This window comes from Neodiprion lecontei, chromosome 1 (genome assembly GCF_021901455.1).
Source record: "Neodiprion lecontei isolate iyNeoLeco1 chromosome 1, iyNeoLeco1.1, whole genome shotgun sequence".
Lineage (NCBI taxonomy): Eukaryota > Metazoa > Arthropoda > Insecta > Hymenoptera > Diprionidae > Neodiprion > Neodiprion lecontei.
In genome coordinates, this window is record NC_060260.1 from 6059071 (window position 1) to 6084349 (window position 25279).

Sequence of the window (25279 nt, forward strand, 5' to 3'; positions counted from 1 at the left end):
ATGTGGAAATTCAACCACGAGCACAAATTACACACTTCTAGATCTACACAGCTGCGGTTCTCCCAGCTTTGTCAAGTTTGAAATACGTATGTTTGTATTTTAGCATTTTTTTTTTTTTTTGTAACCGCAAGTTGGAAGTGATGTGCATCATATTTCCGTAACAATGTATTCAGCAAAATGTCATCCGAGCGATGTGTAATTCGAAAAATAACTCGGGCACTTCTCTGGTTCGAGATAATATGTATTTCAGTGGTGTAAGGTAGGCGGTGATCTACGACTCAATAAAAGTGGGTGAATAAATTTCATTGAATATAAAAGCCGTGAAGGAAGCGACTTGTTAGGTTACGTCACAGTGGATTATCGGTCAGCAACACACGAAAAAGAGGTTTGCTGGAGCGGAAGAAAGGTTAAAGAAATTGATATATTTAACACAGAAGACAATCTATTGTTTGAAATACATGGGGTATATTTTTATGAAATAATAAGGGTACGATTTTGTCATTACGTTCTTATTATACTTTTCAACACACTATCTCAAGGTATAATCATACTGAAATCTTTCAACTTAGTAACAAAGTCTGGGTTTTCTTTCCATATCAATAATCGGTCTTCGGGCTTTTCGCCAACCACGCAGCGATTCTCGGTAAGGCGTGAACGTTATCAATCAATTGTTTCAAGTTTGGATAGTCCTCAAAGACGTCATTCTTCATGAAACCTTTTATGTTATGCTGAACCGCGGCAAAGAACAAATCCGCATAGCTAAGCTGTGAGAGGAAAGAGAAGATGGCATTGAAGCAGCGAAAGCGTGCATCGTGCAACCGAGGCTTGAGTTCAGAGAGGAACTATTCTTCGAAGCTTACCTCGCCGCCGTGAAAATAGCCACCGTTTTTCTTTACTGTATCGTCCAACCTCTTCAGGTAAAAGGGAAGCGTCGTGGTGACCAGGGTCTCCTTTTTCTTTGCCTTTTCGGCCGAATCCTGCTCGAAGAAGTACAACGATACCACTGGAAAATAACACAGGACGTAACGATAAAAATCGGATCATCGGTACGGAAACCGGAATTCGGAAATGTCTAACTTGTCGTGTGATAGCCAGTCGGTTAACATATTCAATTACTTTTTCTGAGATCATGCACAGTATTTGCGGCGGCGTCAATTTCCAGAGCGTCCAGATCGCTTTTGCCGAGAAGGTTGAACTGCTTTGCGAGGTAACGACAAATCGGTAAAGTTTGGTAGTAGACCTTTCCGTCTATCTCAAGAGTTGGTACTTGGCCGAAAGGTGTTTCTGAAATATCGAATCAATCCCGATTAGTACGGTTTGAAGAAGTTGTGCGGCGTTATCTGTGTCCAATCGACACGTCGCACGACTCGGCGATATCTACAACTCTGGGAAAAATCGAATAACGACAAGATTTGGGCTAACATTAATGCCGGGTCATTCGAAATTCTACAATAAAATAATTACTGACTTGGCTTAGCTTCGGGCCAATTCGAACGTTCGATACGAATATCCTCGAACTCGACGCCGCCGTAACTCAGAAGAAATCTAATCGGGCCCCCCAAGCCCACGATGTTAAAGTATGTCAGTTTGTATGTACGCATCTTAACTGCGACAGATCACTGGAACAAAAAGATATTCAATTTTTTTCAAATCATGTTCGGTTCGCGTCCATCGTCGGTTGATAACACTGAGGGTTACCGACCACTGAGCTGTCAAGGACAATTATATCACATTGACTATGTGCACGCGCTTATCGTATATATTCATGAAAAACTGACTATCTCTAGCAGAATAATGGAGAAGAAACGTAGTATTTGGAGTCAGTCAATAACAGTCAACACTCGTCAGAAGGCTAACTCGCTTGATATCGATTGAACAGATAGGTATCTGGCACATAAGATTTCGCTTACAATAAATAGAATATTCAAGCAATTACTCTGTTTACCGTTCCTTCAAATTTCGATTGGTGAGGTCTACGGAAACCGACGGTGAAGACTGTTCGTCGTTCAACACCATTATGCTTACTTGAGTGAGGACCGAGGTGGGGCAAATCTTGACCACGTGATGGTGATACGCGTGAAATTTAGTATGGTGGAGGGCCATGAAATTGTATTTTTGGCAATCAATCGTTAATCACAGTTACACGTAATTGCGACTCCAGTTTGTCACAAGTATTGTGGTCTTACTTATGTGAAATTTTATGAAATATTTTTAAGTCGGTTGGGAAGCTCATTGAGGGGCGGGCATTGTGAGAGGTGAGCCTGTGATTATACATGCAAGAGCTAACCCTGCACAAACTGCTGTGAACGAAATTTCATGACAAAACAAATCAACAAAATCTCACGTTATCCTGTAAAAGTATTTCGTAAGTTCAAGTTTTCCATTATTGGATAGTAAAAATAGGTTTATTGACACAGAAATTTTGATCGTGTGCAAAAATTCCAAATACTCGACAATACTGTCAATCATTCTCTTCTTTGCATCAACCACTCCGTTCTTTTTGAATTATCATTCAGATATGCTTGTGTAAGGTCGACTAAAAACACTAACTACAGACTCGTAGATCTATGGATTCAATGGGGAATGAGCATTGAAGAACATTCTGTAATGAAACGATTGCTCAAGGAAGAACTGCAACGTTGATAGTCAGTTCATAGGAGTAAATATCAGACTAGTTAGGTATACATGTTGTTCGTTCGTAACCGGTGCTAATCTCGAACAGAATCGTGGTTCGAAAGTGGGGATAATTAAAGGCAATTAGAAACGAGGCTTGGTGTATAGACTACCATGGTGGGCCAACGTAGACGGAAAAGAAAAAAAATTTATGATCTTTGCTGAAAATGTTTTGATCCAAGCTACAGTCTGTCCATATTTTCTCGCTGATAATGAAGCTACGTAACTTGTAACCGGCACTCAGAATCAGAGCTACCAGGGAGTTGAGATTTGTAACGAAAACAGCGCGAATAATTCGGATCAAGTGAGTCGTTATTAGACACCATGACGAACTGCACGTTGAGTTACTTCGCAATTGCCGATCTCGCTGAGCCGATCAGATACGTCTTGAACTACGGCGGTATGGACTTCGAGGATAACCGCATAAATCAGGAGGCTTGGCCGGCGCTCAAACCACGTAAGTGGGAAATTGGCTTTTCGTAGAACATGACAAATCTTCGCACAGGCTTTTCCCTATTTGAAAGCAATTCTGTAAGAAGAATTACGTCCATGTTTCACCTTATCGTGTACCTGCTCAGTAATGCCCTTCGGAACAATTTCCGGTCTTTGAAATCGACCGAAAAATGTTATATCAGTCCAACGCTATCGCTCGCTTCCTTGCCAAGAAATTCAGTCTACTAAGTAGCAACGACATTTTGAGGCGTTCGACGTAGACGCCACTTTCGAAATCATCGTCGACTTAGACAAGACAAGTCTATTCCGATTCGATTCGAGCTTGGAATTAAAATCCACCATTTATTTCCATACGTGCGAAATGTACAGTTTGAATGAATTCACATTCCGATCTTAACAATTTCAAGACCCTTATTTGATAAACCGTGGAACCTAGTACGCCAGGAAGGAATCGATGTCGGCACAGTCATCGCGAAGAAAATACTTAATACCGGAGACTGGCTTCATCTTTACAGCCAAAGGTAAACAGAGAGTCAACAAAGCCTTGAAGCCAGCTGATTAAATACGTGCGAATGCGATAAAATTTTCCTATCGCAGATTGCAGCAGTTTAGTATTGTTACGTTCTTGGATAATAATAAAACATAAAATGACGGATAAATTTTTGCCCCGTGCAAAAATTTCAATCACTTAATAATATTCTGATCATTTGTCATCTTTTCATCAACTCTTCGTTTCTTTTTTGCTCCGAAAAAATTATCACTCGTAAATGCTTGTGTAAATTCGACCGTACTATTCGCACCGTCTAATGTAAGTTTATACGAGTAGTCGTCGGACTATATAGGTATGCATGTTGGCTGTCGGTAACCGGCGCTGATCACCGACACAAACGTGGCTCGAAAGTGGGGATAAATGGACGGTAGAACGAGGCGAGGTGTATCACCTACCACGGCTGGTCGACAAGGATGGAAGAGTGGAAAAAATTGTGATCTACGCCACGCTCCGTCCGCCCTTTCTCGATGCTTCTAGGCGCATAACGCGTAGCCGGCATTCAGAATCAGAGCTGACGACGAGTTGGGAACGTCAACGGAACAGTGGTAATAACTCTGCTCGTTAATCTCTTATTTTGGGTTCGGTGCATCGTTATTAGACACCATGTCGGGCTACAAGTTGACTTATTTTGGAATCGCCGGTCTCGCCGAGCCGATTAGATACCTTTTGAGCTACGGCGGCATCGACTTCGAGGATAACCGCATAACTCAGGAAGCTTGGCCGGCGCTCAAACCACGTAAGTAGGAAATTGACTTTTCGTCCAATACGACAAATCTTCGAACGGGCTTTTCCGTTATCTGAAAGCAGTTCACGTGCAAACATAACGTCTATGTTTCACACTGTCGTATACCTGTTCAGAAATGCCCTTGGAACAAGTTCCGGTCCTCGAAGTCGACGGAAAGTTTTTATATCAGTCCAATGCTATCGCCCGCTTTCTTGCCAAGAAATTCAACTTGTTGGGCAGCAATGATCTCGAGGCGTTCGACGTGGATGCCACTCTCGAAACCATCGGCGACTTGAGACAACGTAAGTATATCCTGATTATACTCGACCTTGGAATGAATATTCGATATTTGTTTCTATCGTGCGTTACGAATTGTCCAAATCAATTCGCTTTACGTCCTGTTAGTGCTTGCCAAGTGGTACTGGTATTCCGAACCGGCGCAGAAGGCGGCCACCGAGGCAGAGACGAAAAAGAAGGCCGCTTTTTATCTCGGCAAACTCGACGCGTGGGTGAAGAAAAACGACGGATATTTCGTCGCCGGCAAGGTAGGTTCCACGCTTCCTTGGTTTCAGGCACTGACAGTCCACCTTAAAGAGTTCCTGGGTGCTCAACTTGCAATCAGTGTTTCTCAACCTAAAAGTAATTAAAAAGATATCGAAAAGTACTCTGGATTACTTCACGGTAACGAGGGTTTTAGAGGTAGTATTCGGATTCTTAACACGCGACAAAAATGATCTGTTGTATATACATGCACGAAGGTAATTTTATTTGAAGTGCTTTTTTTTAGTCAGAATTACAGGGATAATGTGAGACTTACTTATAGCTATGTTGTAATTACATTCACGAATGGTCTTAGAAATTTTCATGTGCCAAAATTGCTACGAATTTGACTGAAAAAATTATGTCATCGTTGTGCGTGTAAATTGTGTATTATTTTTTTTTTTTTTTTTTGAGGTAATAAGTATTTCTGTAAATCAAACAGTGGAGTGCTGTAAAAGCCTGCATTTTATTGGGAATGGACACGTTAATTCACTAAATTATTTCCCTCTCGGTTAACATTGAACAACGCTGGTTGATATTTTTGAATTTTTTGCACCCTCTTAGTCACAAAACTGTTTTGACCTTTATCGTTGCAGCTTTCAGCAGCAGACATCGTCTTCGCCGGATTCCATATCATCTTCGCCTTTCTGCTGGGTAAAGACTACCTTGCAGATTATCCGAACCTGAAGGGCGTCATTGAAAAAGTTGAGGCTCTTCCTGCCATCAAAGCTTATATTGCTAAGCGTCCGGTGACGGAATACTGAACGGGATTTGAAAGCTCGTATTGATTACCTCTTGTAAATCTAGAATAAATCAGCTTACGCGTCATCGACACAGCCGGTAACAACTACTTGATCGAACCATTGAACGAATCGGAGTATTATCACATCATAGTTTCTAGGTTTTTTTCATCTAAATATTATGTTATTTCGAACCATCAAAAAATGTGAACTAGAATTAGGCGCTTTTTATTTTGCAAACGATTTACATTCTTTCGTCCTATAACACGCATTTTGCACGATCAATTTTATTAGCAATGTTTAATAAAGAAAGCAAGAAAGATATGCCGAATTCGAGTCTGCGACTCGCGGATTTTGTTTTATTTCCCGTCCTTCACGAGATTTGCTTTATTTGCACGAAAATTTGATTTTGTAATATTGGATATTCATATCAGACTGACCAACGAGTTTTTGATCAATGTTCATCTACCTTCCAACATGCAATTGCATCACCCCTCTGTGAGAACTAAAAATCTGCACACCCACACTGAGAAGAATTTCTCTACTTTTTCTAGTTACTAGAAAATAGTAAAATGCGTATCTTGACAATGACGTGTTGAATATTGTTGAAATTGCATAAGTACATGGTACAAGCAACTATTTAACGTGAGTAAGTTATCAATACTAGATTTTCTATTTGCTGCTCCAATATTAAATCTGTTTGTTTACTTTTCTACGTTTGTTCAGCTAAATAAGGCCTCACCGTTACTTTCTTATCACAGCCGCGTTGAATAGTGGAAATACTTGCAAGAAAATAAACTACGTGCGACTATATCCGAAAAGAATAGTTTTAACACTGCACGCTATATTTTCTAGTCACAACTAAGAAACTAATTTTCATTTTATACCCAGAATTAAATTTCCCAGTTAAGGTAAAAAAGGATAATACTTATAGTTAAGGACAGTACAGTAACCGTAGCTAAAAATTTTTCTCAGTGCTCAAACTTTCCTCGTTTGGAAAATTCCGTTACTAATGGAGATGCGATACCATGATGTTAAATGCTGTCAAGAATTTGTAAGAACTTGACAAGTTCGGTAAAGCAAAAGGATTTCAATTTATTACACAGAAAATTCACCGTGCTTGATTTTTATAAAAAATTATGCCCGCGTAGTAGTTTTTTCATAACCATGCAATTCTGTTTCGGCAGTTATATAATAAGCTAGAAGCAATCGCGTGTAAAGCGTGAATAACGCCCGATGACGAGAATCTCGTTTCTGCTGTAATCGTTGAACCCACCGCGTTTTCGATTATCGGTCTTTGACCCTTCGCTGGGGTTAGACGTACCAAGTAAATGCTTCATCGCTCCATCGTGTCTAATCCTATCAGAATATAATAAATTGTGTTTACGCTTTAACATTATTATACATTTTAATGAGATTCAGAGGAATTTTTTCCACAAAGATTGGAACTTGATTGGACAAGTTTTTTTTTTCAACTGCGTATTTCGTTCTGCTGCACGATGCCCAAACTGGTCGTTAATGGATCTGGAGAGGCCAAAGAAAGTATTGAAAATTTTAAAAATTTTCGCATCTGTAAAATCCGTAACCTTTACTAGATTTCACAATTCTTAATTGATATGTCGAGAAGGAATCCACGTATAAAATACGGAAAACCAGACACTGGCTTCATCTTTACGATCGGAGGTAAATAGAGAGTTAAGAAAGCCTTGAAGCCAGTTGATTAAATACGTGCGAATACGATAAAAAAAATTTATCGTAGATTTTTACAAAATATTGCTGCAAAAATGGATCAGCTTTGTTGCATGTGAAATCCACGAGAATATTCGTTACAGGCAAGGATTTTGGTATAAACATAGTGTATACATATAATATTTGTCTGATAAAACTCTACTGTCTGTAAGGTATACGGATACCTAATTCGATTACATTACTTCCAACCTTCGTCTTGAATAACTGGACATGAATCTTTTCCATGTAACAAAAAATCAGTTATTTCCACCTAGGAAAAAAGCCTGTTTGATCGTAAGAAGCGAAGAAAAGAGAAAGAGAGAAAGATTTGATAATTTAATTTTAATCGCAAAACACATGCATTTTCTTCCTTTAAATAATTTCGCGATAAGACAATCCATCAAAATTCCTCATTTTTACGTAACAGAAACTTATGTTTTAATCATTCTGGAAGCTAGCGAGAATTGAGTGATTTTGGGAAACAATTGTCGATCGTTTATTTTTGACATCCAACTTAATAGGAACTAATAATAACGTAACCGAGGTCGTAATATTTCGCCCAGTTGTTAAAATTACAAATCAATCATTCCCCGGCAACATGGGATCCGCATATATTGCAATACTCGCCGCTATCGGTTATGCAACGATGTAATATGTGAAAAAAGAAAACAGGAGTATTATCGCAAATCGTATGTTTTTGGCGACATTAATAAGAGCCATCGCGATCTATCCACGCGTACTTGAATTAATCGCGATATTTTTCATCATCGACTCATTTTTTTTTTTTTAACAGCAATCCACTGTGGCGGGTGTAGATAAGACAAAACTAAATGCATGCAGGCGGAACGAGTCCGATAAGGCCTGAACGACACTGTTATATAACGGAGATCTCCCCAAGTTTGATCGCATTTCGTGTGAGCATCGAGCGAGGCCAGAACGTCTTCAAGAACCAGAGTCTTACCATTCGTCCAAATCCACCATGTCGAACTACAAACTGACTTACTTCAACCTTGCCGGACTTGGAGAGCCGATCAGGTTCCTCCTGAGCTACGGTGGCGTGAAATTCGAGGACAAGCGCATCACCCACGACATTTGGCCGCAATTCAAGTCCCGTGAGTAGAAACTATTTCCGATTTCCTCTTCCTTTTTGTCTTGTTCGCCGATATATCGAGAGTCGTCACTCTCTTCGCAGAGACCCCTCTGGAACAGCTCCCGATCCTCGAAGTCGACGGAAAGACGCTCTACCAATCCAACCCGATCGCTCGATTCCTTGCCAAGAAGTTCAACCTCTTCGGCAGCAGCGACTTCGAGGCCTTCGAGGTTGACGCCACCCTGGAAACCATCAGCGACCTGAGACAGGGTAAGTGCGAGCGACCGAGTCGTCTAATTTAAAACCGTTCCCCGTTTCCTCCTATTCTGACATTCCGATATGCTCGTTTATTAGTGCTCGCAAAATATGGATTCGCCGATGCAGCACAGAAATCCGCCACCGAGGCTGAAACCTTCCAGAAGGTCGCCTTCTACCTGGGCAAGTTCGAGGCCACCGTTAAGAAGAACGGAGGATACTTTGTTGGTGGCAAGGTGCGTCAGTCAGTTTTCTAATCACGGCCGGTTTTTTTATTATTTATTTTTTTTATTAGCGCCACTTTATCTTGTTGTGACCTTGAATCTTCTCTCGTACGTCAAACCGATTTTTCGTCACTCTGCGTTTCCGTACAGCTTCTCCCCGCGTCTCGAATCTTCTCGTTGTTCATTTCACAACTTTGTCATTCCAGTTGACGGCCGCTGATATTGTCTTCGCTGGATTCAGCAACTTCCTCTCGTACTTGGCGGGCAAAGACATTCTGGTGGGTTACCCTAGCCTGAAGAGTCTCGTAGACAAAGTTGTTTCCCAGCCTAGTATCAAGGCCTACATCGCCAAGCGTCCAAAGACGGACTTCTAAAGACGATGTCAAGCGATGCGGGGTCAAAGACTAATAACGGAGTGAACGAGAGAGAAAAAAACACCATCGAAATCCTGTAAGGTCTCTTCCAACGATTTTACCGAATGCGTTTTACGAATTTTGTACATGTCTGATGTTCAGAAAAATATAAATAACGTTTCTAATATACGTCGAGAAATTATGCGTATCTGATCAATCACCCGGATTACTGAAAATACACTTGAATAAATTTACAACCTAGGTAATTCGTCGGTTAATACTTTAACATCTTTCCCGACAATATCTTATCCCATGTTTCATAATCCCGCGTAACCGACTGTATTTTACTGCTGTTATGATTATCGCATTGAGAAAACAAACAATCAGTGGTATCATTAAGGTTCACGTCGTTTAGCCGGCGAGAAATTTTCTCCTTGAGAATTAGTTGCTTTCAAGTTTACGCCTAATCCAACTTTACAACTGCAGCGTTTGCAACTTTAGCGTTTGCCAAACCTTTGTCTGCAACGAAGCCTCGAAACTGTTTCAAGATAAAATTTGTTGATTCTTATTTATGCAGATGCAATGTCTTATCATCGTCGCCTCTCTGCCTTTCCATAATCTGCTTTGATCTTCGGTGCTTTCGTCGCCTCAAATAATCCGTAGTATCAACAGGTAGGGCAGGTAGGTAGGAACATTCGATACGCGCGCCATCTTTGTATCGAAAACGATTTCTGAACCCAAACAACTCGCACACTTCGTAGGAGACGGTCGTCCAGTTACCGAACGATTACCGAGTGCTCCCAAATGAATCGTTATTATTTCGACGGTACGTAGTTTTGTGATTGGTGAGTGAGTTACCACTTTACGATGACAACTGCAAGAGTTTTGCGAGGAAGCAAGTGACGTGAACAGGACAAGGTGTTTATTACGTTCAACCGAAAAACACTGCGATGGATACACGAGTCGAGTGATTTTTTGTAAGTAGTTACGAATCGTTTCACTTATTGCCAATTTTTATTCTATTTCGTACTTGCTCCTCTTGTCAATTATTTTGTGTCGAATATTTCCATGCGATTTTATTTATCTCGGCGACTCTAATATCGCGGAGACCTTGACCCTCGGAGGAGGTAATGGGCCCCGAATTTATCAGCTCTGACATGCTGACCCGAATCGCCGTAATCGGTGATTGCGTATTTTTGCTGACATCGCAAGATATCTTTCTAGCTTATATCACGATAGAACCGTACCGCAAATTTCTGTGTGAGATTATTCTGTTAAACGTGATTAACACACGTAACTCATTACAGGAAAATCTTGTTGTGGGATGGTGTTAAAATCATCGGTCTGCATTATTTCAGATATTAATTATCTGTGCTGATTGTATAATTTATTCAACAATGTAGTCGAATTTTTCACGAATAAACACATTCACGGGTACAATTGGTCTACGTACATACAAATAATACTTACGTACGACGTGATTATGCGGTACGTCATGCAGACCGATATAACTATAGTTATTATAATAAATACAGAAATTTCGCCGGTCGAATGCCAGCTCTGCCGCTTAATTGTTTATTATCTATTATTATAATGACATATAAAAATAAATAAATTATTTACACTCTTTTTACGTCGGATATTAATACAAGTTTTGACAATTTCGATAAAAATTGACTCCGCCTTAATCACGAGTTCTGGAATTTTGGGACTAGTGAATGCTTTAAAAATATAAAGGAAATTTTTCCTTCTTTCAATGCGTTTAGCAAAATCTTGCGTAAAAAGCTCGCGAACGGTTTTCGCATGATGCGATAATTTAACGAATACAATTTTCTATACTCTACTTGCATCATCGAAACTTTGGCTTTAGAAGAACATCACACAATATTCTGAAGCTGTTACAGTAAAACTTTGAGAATAATATTAAATCGGATTTCAGGTTTACAAAAAGAAAGTTTACAAATTTATTTTAATGGCTCAACATCCAGAGTATAACAATAATAATAATTTAAGCTCGTCAAGTTTCAGCGAGTGGAAAGAATCGTTTCGGATTAGCATCACGACTGTTTCGAGTTTTTTTTCCCCACATTCTTCTTATACCACTTATGCTAGATTTAACCGCTTCTTCGTTTTGTTTTCAATCTGAACGATACTCTGTATATCTGATTATGACATCGGTATCGGTTTCCCTCCGCTCTCTCGACAAACTTGGCGTGAAATTGAATCAGACGAGCATCAATCAGCCGGACATTACATGCATCGAGTGACGCGCCAAACTCCAATAAACCGAAACCGGATTCCACACTTTCCCCTGTTTTCTACCCGTTTTCACGAACTGACCACCGTTGTCGTGGGTCGGGCTCAAATAAATTTCCACCTCTCGAAACAACTCGAGGCTACGGAATCCGGTATATCCAATTTCACGCCGGATGAATTTCGCTTTAATCCCTGAGCGAGAACCTCCGCAAGGACGACGTTGTCGCTTTAGAATGTTTGGCCGATCGTCAAGTGATCAGGTCAAAGTTCACCTCCCCCATGTACCGGGCGAGTTCCGAACCGGTGAATTCCGTTTCGTCCAGATCCTGCAAACTGGAATTACTTATCGTGTTCGCGCTCTCTATGCTCGCCTCACTTCTCAATCTCGGCGGCGCGCTAGCAACTTCCGGTCTGACTTTGGGCCTGGCGTTCTTCACGTCCGAGGCGAACAATCCTCTCGTACCGAACCGCAATCTGTCCGCCAGAATACCTAGAGGGAAGAAAAGCGCTCAAGTTTCAAAACTTCCGATTCCCGCGAATTCGCGTGACACCCCCCAACCTGCTATACCCCCCCACACTCGTTTAGAGCATTGATTTTCCCCGTAAGAACGAGCCACGAAACAGTGGATTGAAATACCGAACTATCCGAGCATCGAAAGCTGAGATCAAAGATTAGAGATCAAACCACTCACCAAGAACCACGGTCTTCTGAGATCGCGGATTCGTTTCCGACGAGTGTTCCTTTGTAACGCGATGCTCGAAATTGAACGCCGCGTTGTTGTTGCCCTCGTTGCAGAGTTTCTTGCTGGTCGACGTGGTCATCGTGACTTGACTAGAATCCGAGGAACCTCTGGAGATGCAACTTTTAGTATCGTTGCGGAACACTTCTTTCGACTCCTTAGAAATCCCCGTGACCCTTTCCGGCGATCCTTCTACCCCCGGTTCGACATTTTCTCTTCTGAAAATCTCCTCAATCCCGCCATCGGCCACGTCCAAGGCTGTCTGATGTTTCATCGCTGGTCGCTGCACCTCCTCGCTTACGGACACCGATCCTGATTGCCGATAATTCGCATCACAGTGTCGATAATCGCAGCCTCTCGTCGCACGACGTGACAATGCACTGTAAGTCGGTCTTCGCGGGCTGCTTTTCCACTGAGATTTTCTTCGGCCGCAATGCTGGGACAGCATCGTCTGCGAATTAACTGTCTTTATTTTTTGCACGGAGGCGCTCACCGTTAAACTGCACGTTTCTTTTTTAATCTTGTTATACCTCGACTAGTACAAAGTGTACGTAAATACATTTACCTCCACCGTTGTTACCGTTGTAGTTTTTTAAATAAATAGAGAAGTAAATTGACGAGAAGAAAAGACAAGAGTGAAACTGAAATTTTCGTTATTTTACATTAATATTTGAACATCCACGCTTACGTTAAGGCTTCTGGTGCACACAAGCATATTACTCCTCTGATAAAAAGTAGCCACCGATAAACCCGTGCGGGCCGAGAGTCATATTTTCGTGATTCAAAGTAGTCGGCATAGAAGAATACATATGAATAATAATTAATCGTCGTAGTTATTGTGCATTTCGAGCGCCGAAAGAGACAGAGTTAATTGGTAATTCAAGTTCAAATCAATCGCAACGATATCGAGTGTGATATTTATAGCTACCTTAAACGCTTCTCGAAACTTGTTGGACATGATGTTGTATAGGAGTGGATTAATCGTCGTCGAGAGATAGTAGAATATCCCTGAAACGTACGTGAGGGTTGTGTAGACGGTGACTAAAACGGGATGGTGTTCTTCCTGGCTTGCACCTTGGGCGTAAACAGCCAGAAGCCTCTGCGCGTGGAAAGGAGCCCAGCAGATAAAAAAAGCGACGACGACTGCCACTGTAAAAACATTGAAATTAACACACACGGACATGGCTAGCTTAGTTTTAGCGGGAGGGAAAAAATACACGTCCGATCGAAAAAAAATTTTTGGAGTGCCCGCAATATCCGGAAACGAGGATTAAATCTGGAAATAACAATTGAATCCAATTAACAGCAACAAGCAAGTGCGGCGAGTCGTCGGTAGCCTGCCATTGACGTCGACTTAAAATTAGTCTGTACGCTTTTATATTTAAATCCAAGGGCTGGCGCAAGTGGCACAGGACTTGACGACGGCTTTCTCAATTATGATTTTCAATCGCGGAAACTCGATGATCGAGTTTTTAATGACGTTGGAATCCGCATTACTTTAGTTTTAAAGTTATTCGATTTTTCACTAGTCAAATAAGGTGGGACAAGTCTGCAGAAATTTGCATCGTACCGTCTTCGTGCTTTTCGATTCCGAGTGAAACGAATCGGTTTTTTTCACTAAGCCGATCGAACGAATCTAAGCATGTTTCCTCAATTTGTCAAAGTCAACTTAAACCGGCACGCTTAAAAGGATCCAAATGAAACGAAGCAATCCTCTGTGGCCCAGAGCATTTGTTTGCGGACTTATCTCGTCTTATTGTGCGATACCGCGTAGGGGGATTTTTCGATACGGATATCATTCGTCGGCGAGCCATCCTCGGTGGTACACCTATATCAGCGGCTTCCGCGTTCGGAGAAAGGATTTGCTGCATCGATAGTCAGGCAGGCATCACATATCAGTGCGGAAACACGTTTTCGTCTCTTGATCCACTTTGCCGAGGAAGCCGAGGTTCCAGGGGTGGACGGAACGCTGGAAAAGCCGGACTTCCGGCATCTTTAAATTATTTTTCTTTCCTCGTCCAGAAGGGGAGATTCGCGCAAAAAATATCAACACCGTTTTTTCACCAAGAAGATACGGTGTTCTGTGTATTACGTAGATCGTAGTGCAAATTTTGGCTGACAATATGAAAATACGGTTTATACCCCATGTATGACGGTGAAATTTATCTTCGATCACCTTTCCTGTGCACAGTTATAGTCCGCCGCTTTTGTCATCGCTACATACTAATTTTCGAAAATTGATTTCGCAATCACTTCCGTCGGCTCGATTGCTTGCCAACAAATTTATTATGAAAACGTATCTTGAGAGCCAATTTCCACCGCTTGCTCTTCGTCTCGGATTACCGAGGCAGAATTTTTTCTTTTCCCTGTCTTATTCGGTACGCAGCTAACAAAAATCTGCTCGACAGGGCCTCGACAAAACATTGTAAAATAAATGAATTCAAGATATAATCGCATTCTTCCTTCGATCCTTTTCCCTGAGGTAGTCTCACGCCTTCTTCGGAATTGTAAAGACGCGCACATCTGTCACTGGCATTTGAATCCACCGCGTCAGCGGAATGGAGTAAAATCTTTTGATGATACTCTCTGCGTTTCTTAACGCCTGCGATGTGTTGAACGAAATACTTTCTCCGGATTGAATTTATTCACTCGTTGTTCGTTCTCGCGTAAGACGAACTGCAAGTTGCGTAATAAGACTTGACGATGAACTGTAAGAACTCGAAGTTAATTGTAAAAACTGCGCAGAATTTCGAATTTAAAACGCTCTCTCGGCCCGGTCATTTTTCTTTCCAATCCTCGTGAACCTTTCGAATCGTGGCACTTCAATCAATTTTCCTCACAAAAGTTGAAACGATGTTCAGAATGTTTGAACTTTAGACAAAAACCGTTTGATTATCAAGAAAGTTTTGAAACGCCGTTTAATGATGCCATCGACTTCCGTTCCATTCATCAAATTCAGAAATTCGTTTTGCCACCAAGAACGTATTTCAGTAGCCAGTGACTCCGTGAATTCATCGTCACCGAGACGACGCGACGATACGAGCTGCTACGAATTTCTCTGTCACATCGAGTTCCAATTTTGTCAAGGTTAAATGATTTGCCCTCCGCAAATCGGTATCAGCAGAGGTGGGTAAAAAAAAAAAAAAAACATTCGGATTCGGCGTTAATGGACGAACCACGGATTTGCGGTTATTAGAGAAACCGAGTTTGAGTTTATCGGTTGTTTTCAAACTTAGATCGGCGTGTTTTTCGGGGTCGTTTGTATCCTCATCACACTTGCGTGGGATATACGAAAGAAGCAGAGCTGCTTAAATCTGGCGGATTACCAATATCGCGGCTTTATGTCCCCCTAATTTCTACGATATGACAAGGTTCAATTCTCAGAAGTATTCGTTCGCTGGCGCCGTGTTTCCTATGACTTTATATAAATTTTTCATAATTTCCGGTGTGAAGCAGTTGTCTAGTCATGATGTTATTTTAGACTTTATTTCATTACGATGTGAGATAAGTCCGTTATCCTGCATGTACGTTTTAAGGCAAAAAATTTCACCCTGATTTTACACTGCGAGTCTGAATCCAGGGTGAATAACGATGCGGGTCTGGTGAAATTTTTTTTATTCCGTTTCTGCTGGTATAAGCCGAATCCTTGTAATCAAATTACTCGAAAATAAAAAGTCCTCCCTGACTCCAAGCGAAAAAATGCAACGAATTGGAAATCCTACCGAATTTCAAATTTTTCCCGGACGCGGTATTATGGCTTCAAGAAACGCTTCTAGTCATGCCCGAGTTGAAATTTACGGACACCTATAAATGTATAAATGTCTCGGTACAGGAATTGATTTGTTCAGACGGTACTGTGTTTGCACATTAAACCTAGAAGCCCGGTATTTCTAAATTTACATTCACGCTGAACGAAGTACTTGAATTCGCCAATTCTTTTTAAATCAATTCGTAAACATTCAGATTATTCTGCTGCTTCTCACAATTGCCATTTGACAAGAAGTGGAACTTTTATCGTTTCAGAAAGAGTTTTGTATTTCCAGTAATTCTCGAAAACTTCAAGTCCTGAAAACTTCACGACGCACCTTCGAAACAGAATTTAGTTTTGCTTCTACAGACGGATAAGCCACGAAGCAACCAACTCACTTCTCCCCTTGTTTTCAATTATTTCTAATAACGAACGTATCCGAAAGCCAAATCATTCACACCGTTTCCTTTGAGCCCAAGACTTTTTCTTCGTTTGTTATAAAGCCTTTGCTTTTATTCGATTAGTTACTTCCACTCGAAGTGATTAACATTACACCGGTTGATTTTTTCGCCCCGTTTCATCTTGTGATAGAATTTTTCAAGACCGAAACGCTATCGGCACTGTCCAGACTTACGGCTGTGCTCAAGGAAAGTTTAACAGCACTTGGAACATCTCGCAATGGGAACTATCTAGCCAGGAGAATATGTGAGAAGTATAAAGTTGTCAACTTCGAGCCGTAAGTTTTAAAATTATTACCCCAACCTTCTCATCGCGGCAATAACCGAAGTATGCGATTTTGACAACCCTTAAACACGCACGCCCCGCGTTTATACAATACTTAACACGTTTCGTGCCTATAGTTACAACATTATTAGCTACAGTGTCGTGTCCTGAGTGTTGTCGTTCCTATTATTTTAGTCTCGAGGTACAGAAATACACTCGAACTGTCCCAATGCTGAATTTTATAAGTCGATCTTCACTTTATCCGTGAAATTGTTGAACCGTTATTTTTATGAAGCGAATTGATACAGATCGAATTTCAGGCAATCTCTACTTATTAGAATTTATAAATGATCTGGGCAACACACCCGAAAGCTATGAAAAATGCAACTCTAAAAATTTTTCAACGACTCGGTAAGCTTTCCGTAAACATTTCGAAGGAGTCGGAGAATTTTCAGCAATCAGCGCTGTTGAATAAAGTGAAATCGCAGGATATTAGATTCGTCTGTACATGAATTACAAAATAAAATTCTACTACATAAAAAAAGCGTCCTTGTGCGAAAAAACTATTCCTATGAAATTTTTATACCATGGATGGTGGTTTACTTGCGATCGTAATATGCGAGATTTAACGTCAGATTAAACAGCACTTGTTGCGCTTTACGATGACTTACGTGCGCCCGACTTTCTGCTTCGAGTCGTAAATTAAACCTGTAGCTTATCTTTAGCCAGCCTCTAAGATGCTGACCCTAAAAATTCACCCGAGGACAGAAATTCGGAAGACAATCGATCTCTCTCCCAGCAGCCTAAAGCTCTCTGAATCACCTCGCTGTATTACTGGTTACTCTCCGTCTTGCTGTAAAATATTTTGTTTTTTTGTCATCAAACGCCATTCAAATATAACAACGTTAAAAAAATTTCGATTCCGTCTGTATTTTTTTTTTTTTATTTTTGTTCTTCAGAACTTGTTTGCGTCTTTGAATTAAATTACAAAAAGGGAAATTCAATTCCATCGAATATTCTCGATCCGTCGATGGGGCGAAACTGTTTGGGCAGACGGAAAAAATCCCCCTGGTTTTGCGCCTCGAGGTCCGAGTTGCGGTTGCACAAATCCAGTGCTTCTAATTCGTATTTACTGCCCGATGTTCAATAGATCAGTGTTAGTCGATATAACGCGTGGTGCAGGTTGGAATTGATCACGGATTACACTAATACTGATTAAAGGTCTAAACCTTTGGCGGTTTCCGCTTGATGTTTAGGGTTTTCGTTACAATTGGGAGATTTGGAAATGGAGAAATTCGCCTCTAGAAACCGTCGGTGCGGCAAAAACACCCAATAACCAATGATTTATTGGTCACGCTTACGATTCTCGCAAACAAATATGCGGCCTTATCTCGTTTCTCGGCAACCGGTCGCACGTTGCGGCACGCTAACAACGATATGCTCCACGGAATTTCCACCTGCTCGACGATCAGCTATGAATAAGATATAAGCTTCGTTTCTGAATAATTAAATACCCTAACGATCGGAGTAAGGCTGGGTTTTTTTCTTCTTTCTTTCCTTCTCTTCTATTTTTCTTAGCGTTATTCCTCATCCGGTAGTTATGAATTTTTCCCCAGCCTTGAAGTCTGTCTGAAATTTTTGACGAACGAAAACACGCGCAGTTATATAAACATGAACTTTTTCATCCCCGCGTTTCAGGGGAAATTGAACGACAAAACAGCCCATGTATAACGTGATCTAAAATTATCGTCGGCCTCACTATCTACGATGTTTCGTATCGCAAGATTGCCGTCGCGGTAACAAGTGTCGTTTCATCGTCATTGTATTCCGCTGCGGCTGCTAGGAATCGATCGCGATTTACAATTTTCTGGGTCAAAGTTGCGTGTGCCTTATACTCGTTCCGTCTATTATAGATAAAAATTACGTCATGAGGTCAATTGGTTAGAATTGGTGATTGATTACGATTAAAAAGAAGAGCGGGTATTTCCGCGTGGCCGGCAATTTCGTTGACGATGGAACCGAGATGGGTAATCCGTCACGGCGGCCGATCCGCGCCGGAACTTTCTGCATTTCTTCCTTATTCGATTTTCGTTTCCTATTTGACTTCCTATTGTCAACACTTTTTTTGGGTCAATTGCGATCGGCCAATATTTACGCCCGATATAAATTGCGCCTGCGAACTTTTGCCCCAATGTGATTCGTCGAGGATATAATACATTACGTTGTCTAATATACTACGTTAGCAGGGAAATTGTATCTAGAACTTCGACTAATCAGATTCAGATTTCCCCTTCGGTAACGAATTATTACTTTCCGTTATTTCCACAGTTGCGAATCTTTTCTGCGTACCCAGCCCAATTTGGTGGCACATAAAAAACTCTGAAGATTTTTGTTCAGACACGCGATTATCGGTTCCTGCTGTATTTCCCGTAAATGATGTGAAAAACTAGTCCAGTACGATCAACTTTCCATTTACTGGTTTCTTTCAATCGAATAAACACAAGTCATGTATGGTCCTGAATTAGACTTTCATTTATCTTCTGTCGCATTCGCAATACTGCGGCAATCTTCTTATCGCTCGGTGTTATCGAAAAATCATCCAACCTGGTTAATCAATGTTTCGTGTAATCGCGATTCTTGATTAAACTTGACTAATACTTGTACCTGTGATGTTTGAATTGCTAATGAATGGCTCATTTATATTTTAATTTCATTCACGTCATCCGATATAATCAACGAACGATATTTTGTCCATCAAATGGAACTTCGTCGCGCCGAATACCGTTTTCGGACGAGCTTGAGGAGGTGTATAACTTCACGGTAAGAAGTAAACCTCCCTCCCGATCGATAAGATTACCTAATTGCGCGAATGTTCATTCGTGATTCGGTGTCCTGAATATTCACAAGAATCCGATTTACAATGCATAATTGCCTTGACGACGAATTCAAGCAGGATTAGCAAACGAGCCAAAGTTTACGGGTAATTCGTGCACTTATGTAAAGTTGAGTAACTCACTTCACATGCAGGCGTCGCGTGGTTCTTGACATCAAACACACACGCACATACGCACACGCGCGCGCGCTTGACTTCCACGTGGATATGGTCAGTGGATAATTGACAGTAAGAATTCGGTCGATTTTTACATTATTCAAAATTAATCTTCAAGCTACAGACTTTGTGCTCTGCGCTCCGTCCTTTGATAATGATGTTAATTTGCCGGGAATCGTTAAAAGTCACAATATGTTGTGAAGAAATTGTAAATCCTCGGAAGTAAAATCAGAGAATCGTGTACCGAAAAGGAAAGTTTATTTATTTCGTCACAACTGTCAAGCTGAATATCGTTAATCCTGAATGTGTAAAAAAGGTCGATCGTTCACTAAACCCTTCCACCTTCCCGATTTCGAGTATCGATGCGAATCTCTTACCCAGCATTCGTATGACGTTCCGTTGAGCGGCGGTTTTGCCTCTGACGCTTTCCCCGTTGTTGATGCTGTTGGATATCGATGTCCTCTTGACGGCAGTCAGGAGTCGCGATCGTCTGAGCTTGACGCCGATGAGTAGGTAGAGGACGGTGATGATGGTCATCGGGACGACGAAGAACAGCATGGTTGACAACTCGAAGGCATGTTCGAGGATGACCCACTTGACGGTGCACCTCGCGGTCTCCTCGACGGCGGTACCGTTCTCGTCGACGCTGTAAACGATGCCGAACTGAATGGCCTGCGGCACGGCCAGGCCGAGGGCGAAGAGCCAGATCGCCACAACGAACTTGACTGCTCTCGAGAGTTTTGACATCGTGTGAGAGACGAAGGGATGGCAAATGGCGACGTATCGTTCGACGGTGAAGGCGGTGATCGTCAGGACGGTCGCGTTGGCCGACGTCTCAGCCGCGAAGCTCTGTATCGCGCAGAATATCTCACCGAAAACGTACGGGAACTGGGACCAGATGTAATACATCTCCGGGGGCAGACCCGATACCAGAAGCAGCAGGTCCGATATCGCCAGGCTGAAGAGGTAGTAGTTGGTCGCGGTGTGCATCGACTTGTTTCTCGCTATCACGACGCAAGTCGAGATGTTGCCGACGACCCCGGTGAGGAATATCGTCACGTAGATTATCGTTATCGGTATGACGACGTAGAGAGGATCCCGTCGCGAGGGTTCTTCCAGCTTCAAGTACTCGGCGATCCCTCTCGAGTCGTTGCAACCCGAAGCATTTTCCTCCCTGATCGAGCCGCCCGAAAACACCGTTCCGTTTTCAAACATCTTTTCGATACAAAGATGCTGCGTTCAAACGCTCAGACGTACTGCGTCGTTCGATCGTTTTTCCAGTTCTTCTTCTATCATTGATTAATGATCTGGCCAGTACGAACGCATCGTCATTTGCTAATTGTTTTTTCTTTTCAAGTATTGTTCGGATACCGTTCGCGTCGCGAAAACCTTGACCTTGTTTACGTACACGATCAATTTGTTTTCCATTAGTTCGTCCTCTGGAGCATGCCGATGATTCTTGATTCCCGATTATCTCGGGACGGATAACGGCTGAGTGCCGTTGGTATTTCACACATCCCTGGATCTGGAAACGGAGGAGCAAAAGAGAAGCGTTATACTTTCGGAATTATTCGGACCACGATTGATGCCGAAGTGGGACAACGATTCAACCATCCATCGTTGGGTAACAAGCACCGAAATCGGCGGCGTTTCTTTGATAGGTAATACCCCGATACCCGTGTGTAATAATATATCGCTCGCTCCGAGGATACGTATAAATCGTCTAAATTGTCGTTGTCGGGTCATCCTCTTCTGTCTCGTTTCACGATCGAATCGCTCTTTGGGTATAACAAATTGCTCTAACGACTAACGCATCGATTTCCCCCATCGTCGACATGCGACATCAATGAGTTTGTTTTTCTTTTTCTCTCTCTCTCTCTCTCTCTGTCTATCTCTTTCTCAAAAATAATGCCTGTGCTGTTTAATTAACTGCCTCACTCTCCGGCCGCCTGTCCCCATTTTTAGCGAATAAAATATGTCAAAAGCCGCGCGCTCCTGATCTGCTCTAAAAATCATAATAGCATTAAAGAAACATGCCGAACGAATATTTTGATATTCCGAAATGAGCCTGCTGTAGTCTGCCTATAAATTAGGTGGTCAGTAGTAGCTTGATATACATACGTATATGATTCAGAGGTGAAAGAAAAAAAGAGATAGTCACGATCTTATTTTTTCCTCTGGGAAACTATCCAAACTAGACAATTCTGTTATTTTTAACCATTGATAAACCCATGATTCATTCCTGTTTGCTAAAACGAAACAAGAAGAGGATGAAAAAAATTTCTTCGACTGTTATACGCGTATAATGGGATTCCTAGCGTCAAATTTAAACGTTGAATGTATAAAATATAACTCTGGTGTATATCGGGCTTGGTATAATTTTTACAGGAAGATAAACAGCGTTTCGGGAATCAGCATGACGACCGTGTGAATATAGTCATAAGGCATGTATAGACGATATAAGCGTGCGTAAAGTTTTCGATAGAAAAAAAAAGAACGCAAGAAAATGTTGCGCGTCAAATCAAACCATCGATCTTTTCGCCGCTCAATTAACATCGTTGCTCTGATGCAATCGCCTCGAGTTTCTTTGCCAGTCTGCAGGGTCGTGGATTATGTAGGTAACCAGTCTGTGTTTGTAGTATGGTAATAGAGAAGTCTCGAAGGTCTGCTTGTTGATAAAAGATTATACCCGATAAATCTCCGGTTGTGTTTTCTCCACTCCTTCTCCCACGCGAAATATTAACAACTGGCCAATTTTCAAAGGCCGCAAGCTCGGCTCTGCCACTTGTTTGAAAAACTCTAATACTCATATCATCACGGCGCGTGCATCTCACCATCCACCGACGCGATTAGAACACATGTTCGTATAAACGCGAACTTTCAACTTTCAACTTTCAACTTTCAACTTTCAACTTTTCACGTAAATCCGATGCCAGTTTTCCCGCTGCATCCCCCGGTTTTAAGGGTCCTCCAAGAAACAAGAAATAATCGCGACGGCACCGGCGCGGAAAAAAAATCGCACCCACCTTGGGAGTGCCGACCAACCAACCTCGACCGACGGATCTCGATGCCGAGTTCGATTTGATCGGACTTCTTTGGTCGTCCCTGAAACGCGTGGCCAGCGCATGGGGATCTTGATCTGGTGGGGGACATGCGATGGGGCTGATTCCCGCTTGCGCCAGCGCAAACACCATGCCTCGTTTCCTTCGTCGCCGATGCAGTCTCCCGGATCATCGTCTCTCTCCTTATTCGCGCCAGAGTTCGTTTCACGCACCCGCGTCGTTTGATTTTATTGCTGGGAAGGCTAAGGAAGAAGAGAAAAAACGAAGAGAGATGAACGCTGAAGTATAAAAAGCAAGTAAAATAAAATAAAATAAAACAAATATAACAAGAGACGAGAACGGAGATTCGACTCGCTCAAATTAGACGTCCGGTAACATAAACCTGCGTTGTATACGAGGCAAAACTCGACGAGGCATTGTGGTAGATGAGCGCACCTTGACTTACTGCGAAATACTGTATAACATTATACGCGGCCCGGACTATAAACCAAATTTTATTCTCTTTATACTGAAAAATTGTCTGAAAATAATTCCACGGCCAACTCCTCTGATGTCAGACGGTCGGTACAAACAATACGAATTTTATCTTCTCGTATTTTACTACGCGAAAAGGTATGAACGGTGTCATTTTTATGAAGAGGGTCTGAAATACTCTGAGCATACCTTTTGTCGGAATGAGGAGGGCCTCCTTTTCTTTTCAGAGAAAAATACAAAATGCATCACGAAACGATGGGACTACCAGCCGGTCAGAAAGCTGAGCAAATTAGGGAGAAATGAAAAAAGTTTTGGAAACAATCGCTCGTAGTCGAATATATATGTTGTGCCTAGTTGGAGCTAAGTTCTATCAGCTAATCTGGCAGCTCTTCTTTTCTTGCGATCAATCGAGCGCAAAAATAAAGAGCATTGGACCATGGGGCTGAACAAAGCCACTTAAGAAATTCAGCTCTTCGTCGAAAGTATAACAGGCTGTGTTACGTCTATGTAGTCTGCTACCGGTTGTTTAACTTGCGAAAAAAAACGCCAACGTTGACCTTGAATGTGTCAGAATCCATCTAAGGATCTGTACGCACATACATATGTAACGGAGGTAGGCGAGGACCTGCAACTTATCAGCGTCGTTTAAATTCCAGAATTTTGTAAATCTGCAAACCCTTTTATTCAGCTGGCTTTGCGTTTTCCACGAGTAAGCAATCTTACACCTTCACAGCGAATCACAGTTTTGACTGATTTTTCTCGAACCAAAATACAACGAATATCGAAGGAAATCCAGTCTTTCACATTCGATCGTACCCTTTTTCTCGATTCTTCTTTTTCCCCGCATTTTACGACCACACCTTCTTCTGTAATCGACACCGCCCCCGCTTCGTAAGGTTCATTCGTTTACTCGCTTGGTAATTGATTGGGCGGTTATCGGTTTAGGATGCGAATATAAACGAATGTAAAAACGGAGAATAGCCAACGTTTCCCGCATTTTTGCTCACACGTATTATACTTGCTAATACTCTACTTGACGTTTGAACGAATCGTTTGTCGCCTCCCTGTGTTTTTGGTTAAATACGCGAGATCCGGATGATGAATTCGGACTGGGATCAGTGACTCGATAAACGAAATTTGGTCCGTGAATCTTCGGGTCAATGTTCCTCAGTCGTTATTCGATATAAAACCCGAATTTTACGAACAGTAGTAGATTGTTGCAGATCTCACGCGGATGCTTTAACGCGTAACGAAATGCCCTGCGTTGCAATTTGCAAAGAGGTAGAGACATCCTCTGTAAAATTGTGTACGCTCCTTCGATTTCAAACTCGGATTAAGACGTGCCTCAACGAATTTGCAACTACAGGATAAAATCATTAGTATACACAGCTGCTTCTTCTCAGAATTGGACAGAGACTCACGGCCCTTTATTCGTTGGGTACGTACTTCACTATTCGTTAATTTAAACCTTGTAATAGGTAGGTTCTCGGCGTAATTAGCTGAGGCTGTTAGAAGAAATAGTCGTCCTGTTTTACTCGACTCGAAATTACTGCACCATAAGCTGTAAGCAATTATAATCTACCGTACAACATTCTCAATATATCTACGTTGCATATCAAAAGACGTATACAACGATTTTTTAACCGTTTTGTCAAGTATGGAAAGTTGAAATTGTGCAATAATTAATTTGATTGTGCTGCCTGAAGACATGATTATATATATATATATATATGTGGTTTATGCGTTACCTATACGATTACGTCAGCGTTTGGTAACAAATTTAATAGTAATTTATGGGAGCCTATGCATGTGAAAAAAAATTCATCACGCGTGATCATTCAAGCTAAGCGATAAATAAACGACGTCGATATAGATAACCGAGTTTGTTGTATAAATA

The 25279-nt window shown here is 41.7% G+C and overlaps 3 protein-coding genes across 11 annotated transcripts; 1 reads left to right on the plus strand and 2 right to left on the minus strand.

Moving 5' to 3' along the window:
• Positions 1-405: 405 nt before the first annotated feature.
• Positions 406-4812, minus strand: LOC107225080 (glutathione S-transferase-like). 7 transcript variants are annotated; one of them, XM_046744125.1, is made up of 5 exons: positions 4729-4812; positions 1469-1619; positions 1117-1284; positions 861-1003; positions 406-764 (listed from the first exon to the last, which is right to left on the minus strand). In XM_046744125.1, exons 2-5 carry the CDS (start codon positions 1599-1601, stop codon positions 597-599), a joined length of 612 nt encoding a protein of 203 aa, XP_046600081.1. In that variant the 5' UTR covers positions 1602-1619; positions 4729-4812; the 3' UTR covers positions 406-596. The 7 variants fall into 7 exon arrangements, with proteins under 7 accessions (XP_046600081.1, XP_046600083.1, XP_046600071.1 ...); XM_046744127.1 differs by lacking the exon at positions 4729-4812 and adding an exon at positions 2455-2791; XM_046744115.1 differs by lacking the exon at positions 4729-4812 and adding an exon at positions 1937-2002.
• On the plus strand, positions 4153-9529 carry LOC107225067. The gene is made up of 8 exons (XM_046739262.1): positions 4153-4412; positions 4535-4702; positions 4806-4945; positions 5537-5701; positions 8274-8520; positions 8601-8768; positions 8853-8989; positions 9184-9529. The coding sequence occupies exons 1-8, from the start codon at positions 4280-4282 to the stop codon at positions 9349-9351; spliced, it is 1326 nt and encodes a 441-aa protein (XP_046595218.1). The 5' UTR covers positions 4153-4279; the 3' UTR covers positions 9352-9529.
• A 1362-nt stretch (positions 9530-10891) lies between these two features.
• On the minus strand, positions 10892-22909 carry LOC107225084 (pyrokinin-1 receptor-like). 3 transcript variants are annotated; one of them, XM_046744019.1, is made up of 5 exons: positions 22536-22909; positions 20224-21371; positions 13255-13475; positions 12279-12777; positions 10892-12076 (listed from the first exon to the last, which is right to left on the minus strand). In XM_046744019.1, exons 2-5 carry the CDS (start codon positions 21059-21061, stop codon positions 11835-11837), a joined length of 1800 nt encoding a protein of 599 aa, XP_046599975.1. In that variant the 5' UTR covers positions 21062-21371; positions 22536-22909; the 3' UTR covers positions 10892-11834. The 3 variants fall into 3 exon arrangements, with proteins under 3 accessions (XP_046599975.1, XP_046599988.1, XP_046599984.1); XM_046744032.1 differs by having other exon boundaries at positions 22873-22892; XM_046744028.1 differs by lacking the exon at positions 22536-22909 and adding an exon at positions 22374-22472.
• Positions 22910-25279: the final 2370 nt, after the last annotated feature.

What these genes read in the sequence shown, in the direction of transcription:
- LOC107225080 (XM_046744125.1), bottom strand. Translation starts at nt 1,601, where the DNA reads ATGCGTACATACAAACTGACATACTTTAACATCGTGGGCTTGGGGGGC. An exon ending in TTGGCCCGAAGCTAAGCCAA is followed by an intron (nt 1,285 to 1,468) that starts GTCAGTAATTAT and finishes TCGATATTTCAG; the next exon opens with AAACACCTTTCGGCCAAGTA. An exon ending in GCTATTTTCACGGCGGCGAG is followed by an intron (nt 765 to 860) that starts GTAAGCTTCGAA and finishes TTCCTCTCACAG; the next exon opens with CTTAGCTATGCGGATTTGTT.
- LOC107225067 (XM_046739262.1), top strand. Translation starts at nt 4,280, where the DNA reads ATGTCGGGCTACAAGTTGACTTATTTTGGAATCGCCGGTCTCGCCGAG. An exon ending in TTGGCCGGCGCTCAAACCAC is followed by an intron (nt 4,413 to 4,534) that starts GTAAGTAGGAAA and finishes ATACCTGTTCAG; the next exon opens with AAATGCCCTTGGAACAAGTT. An exon ending in CATCAGCGACCTGAGACAGG is followed by an intron (nt 8,769 to 8,852) that starts GTAAGTGCGAGC and finishes CTCGTTTATTAG; the next exon opens with TGCTCGCAAAATATGGATTC.
- LOC107225084 (XM_046744019.1), bottom strand. Translation starts at nt 21,061, where the DNA reads ATGTTTGAAAACGGAACGGTGTTTTCGGGCGGCTCGATCAGGGAGGAA. An exon ending in AGTTTCGAGAAGCGTTTAAG is followed by an intron (nt 12,778 to 13,254) that starts GTAGCTATAAAT and finishes GTTAATTCGCAG; the next exon opens with ACGATGCTGTCCCAGCATTG. An exon ending in TCAGAAGACCGTGGTTCTTG is followed by an intron (nt 12,077 to 12,278) that starts GTGAGTGGTTTG and finishes TCTTCCCTCTAG; the next exon opens with GTATTCTGGCGGACAGATTG.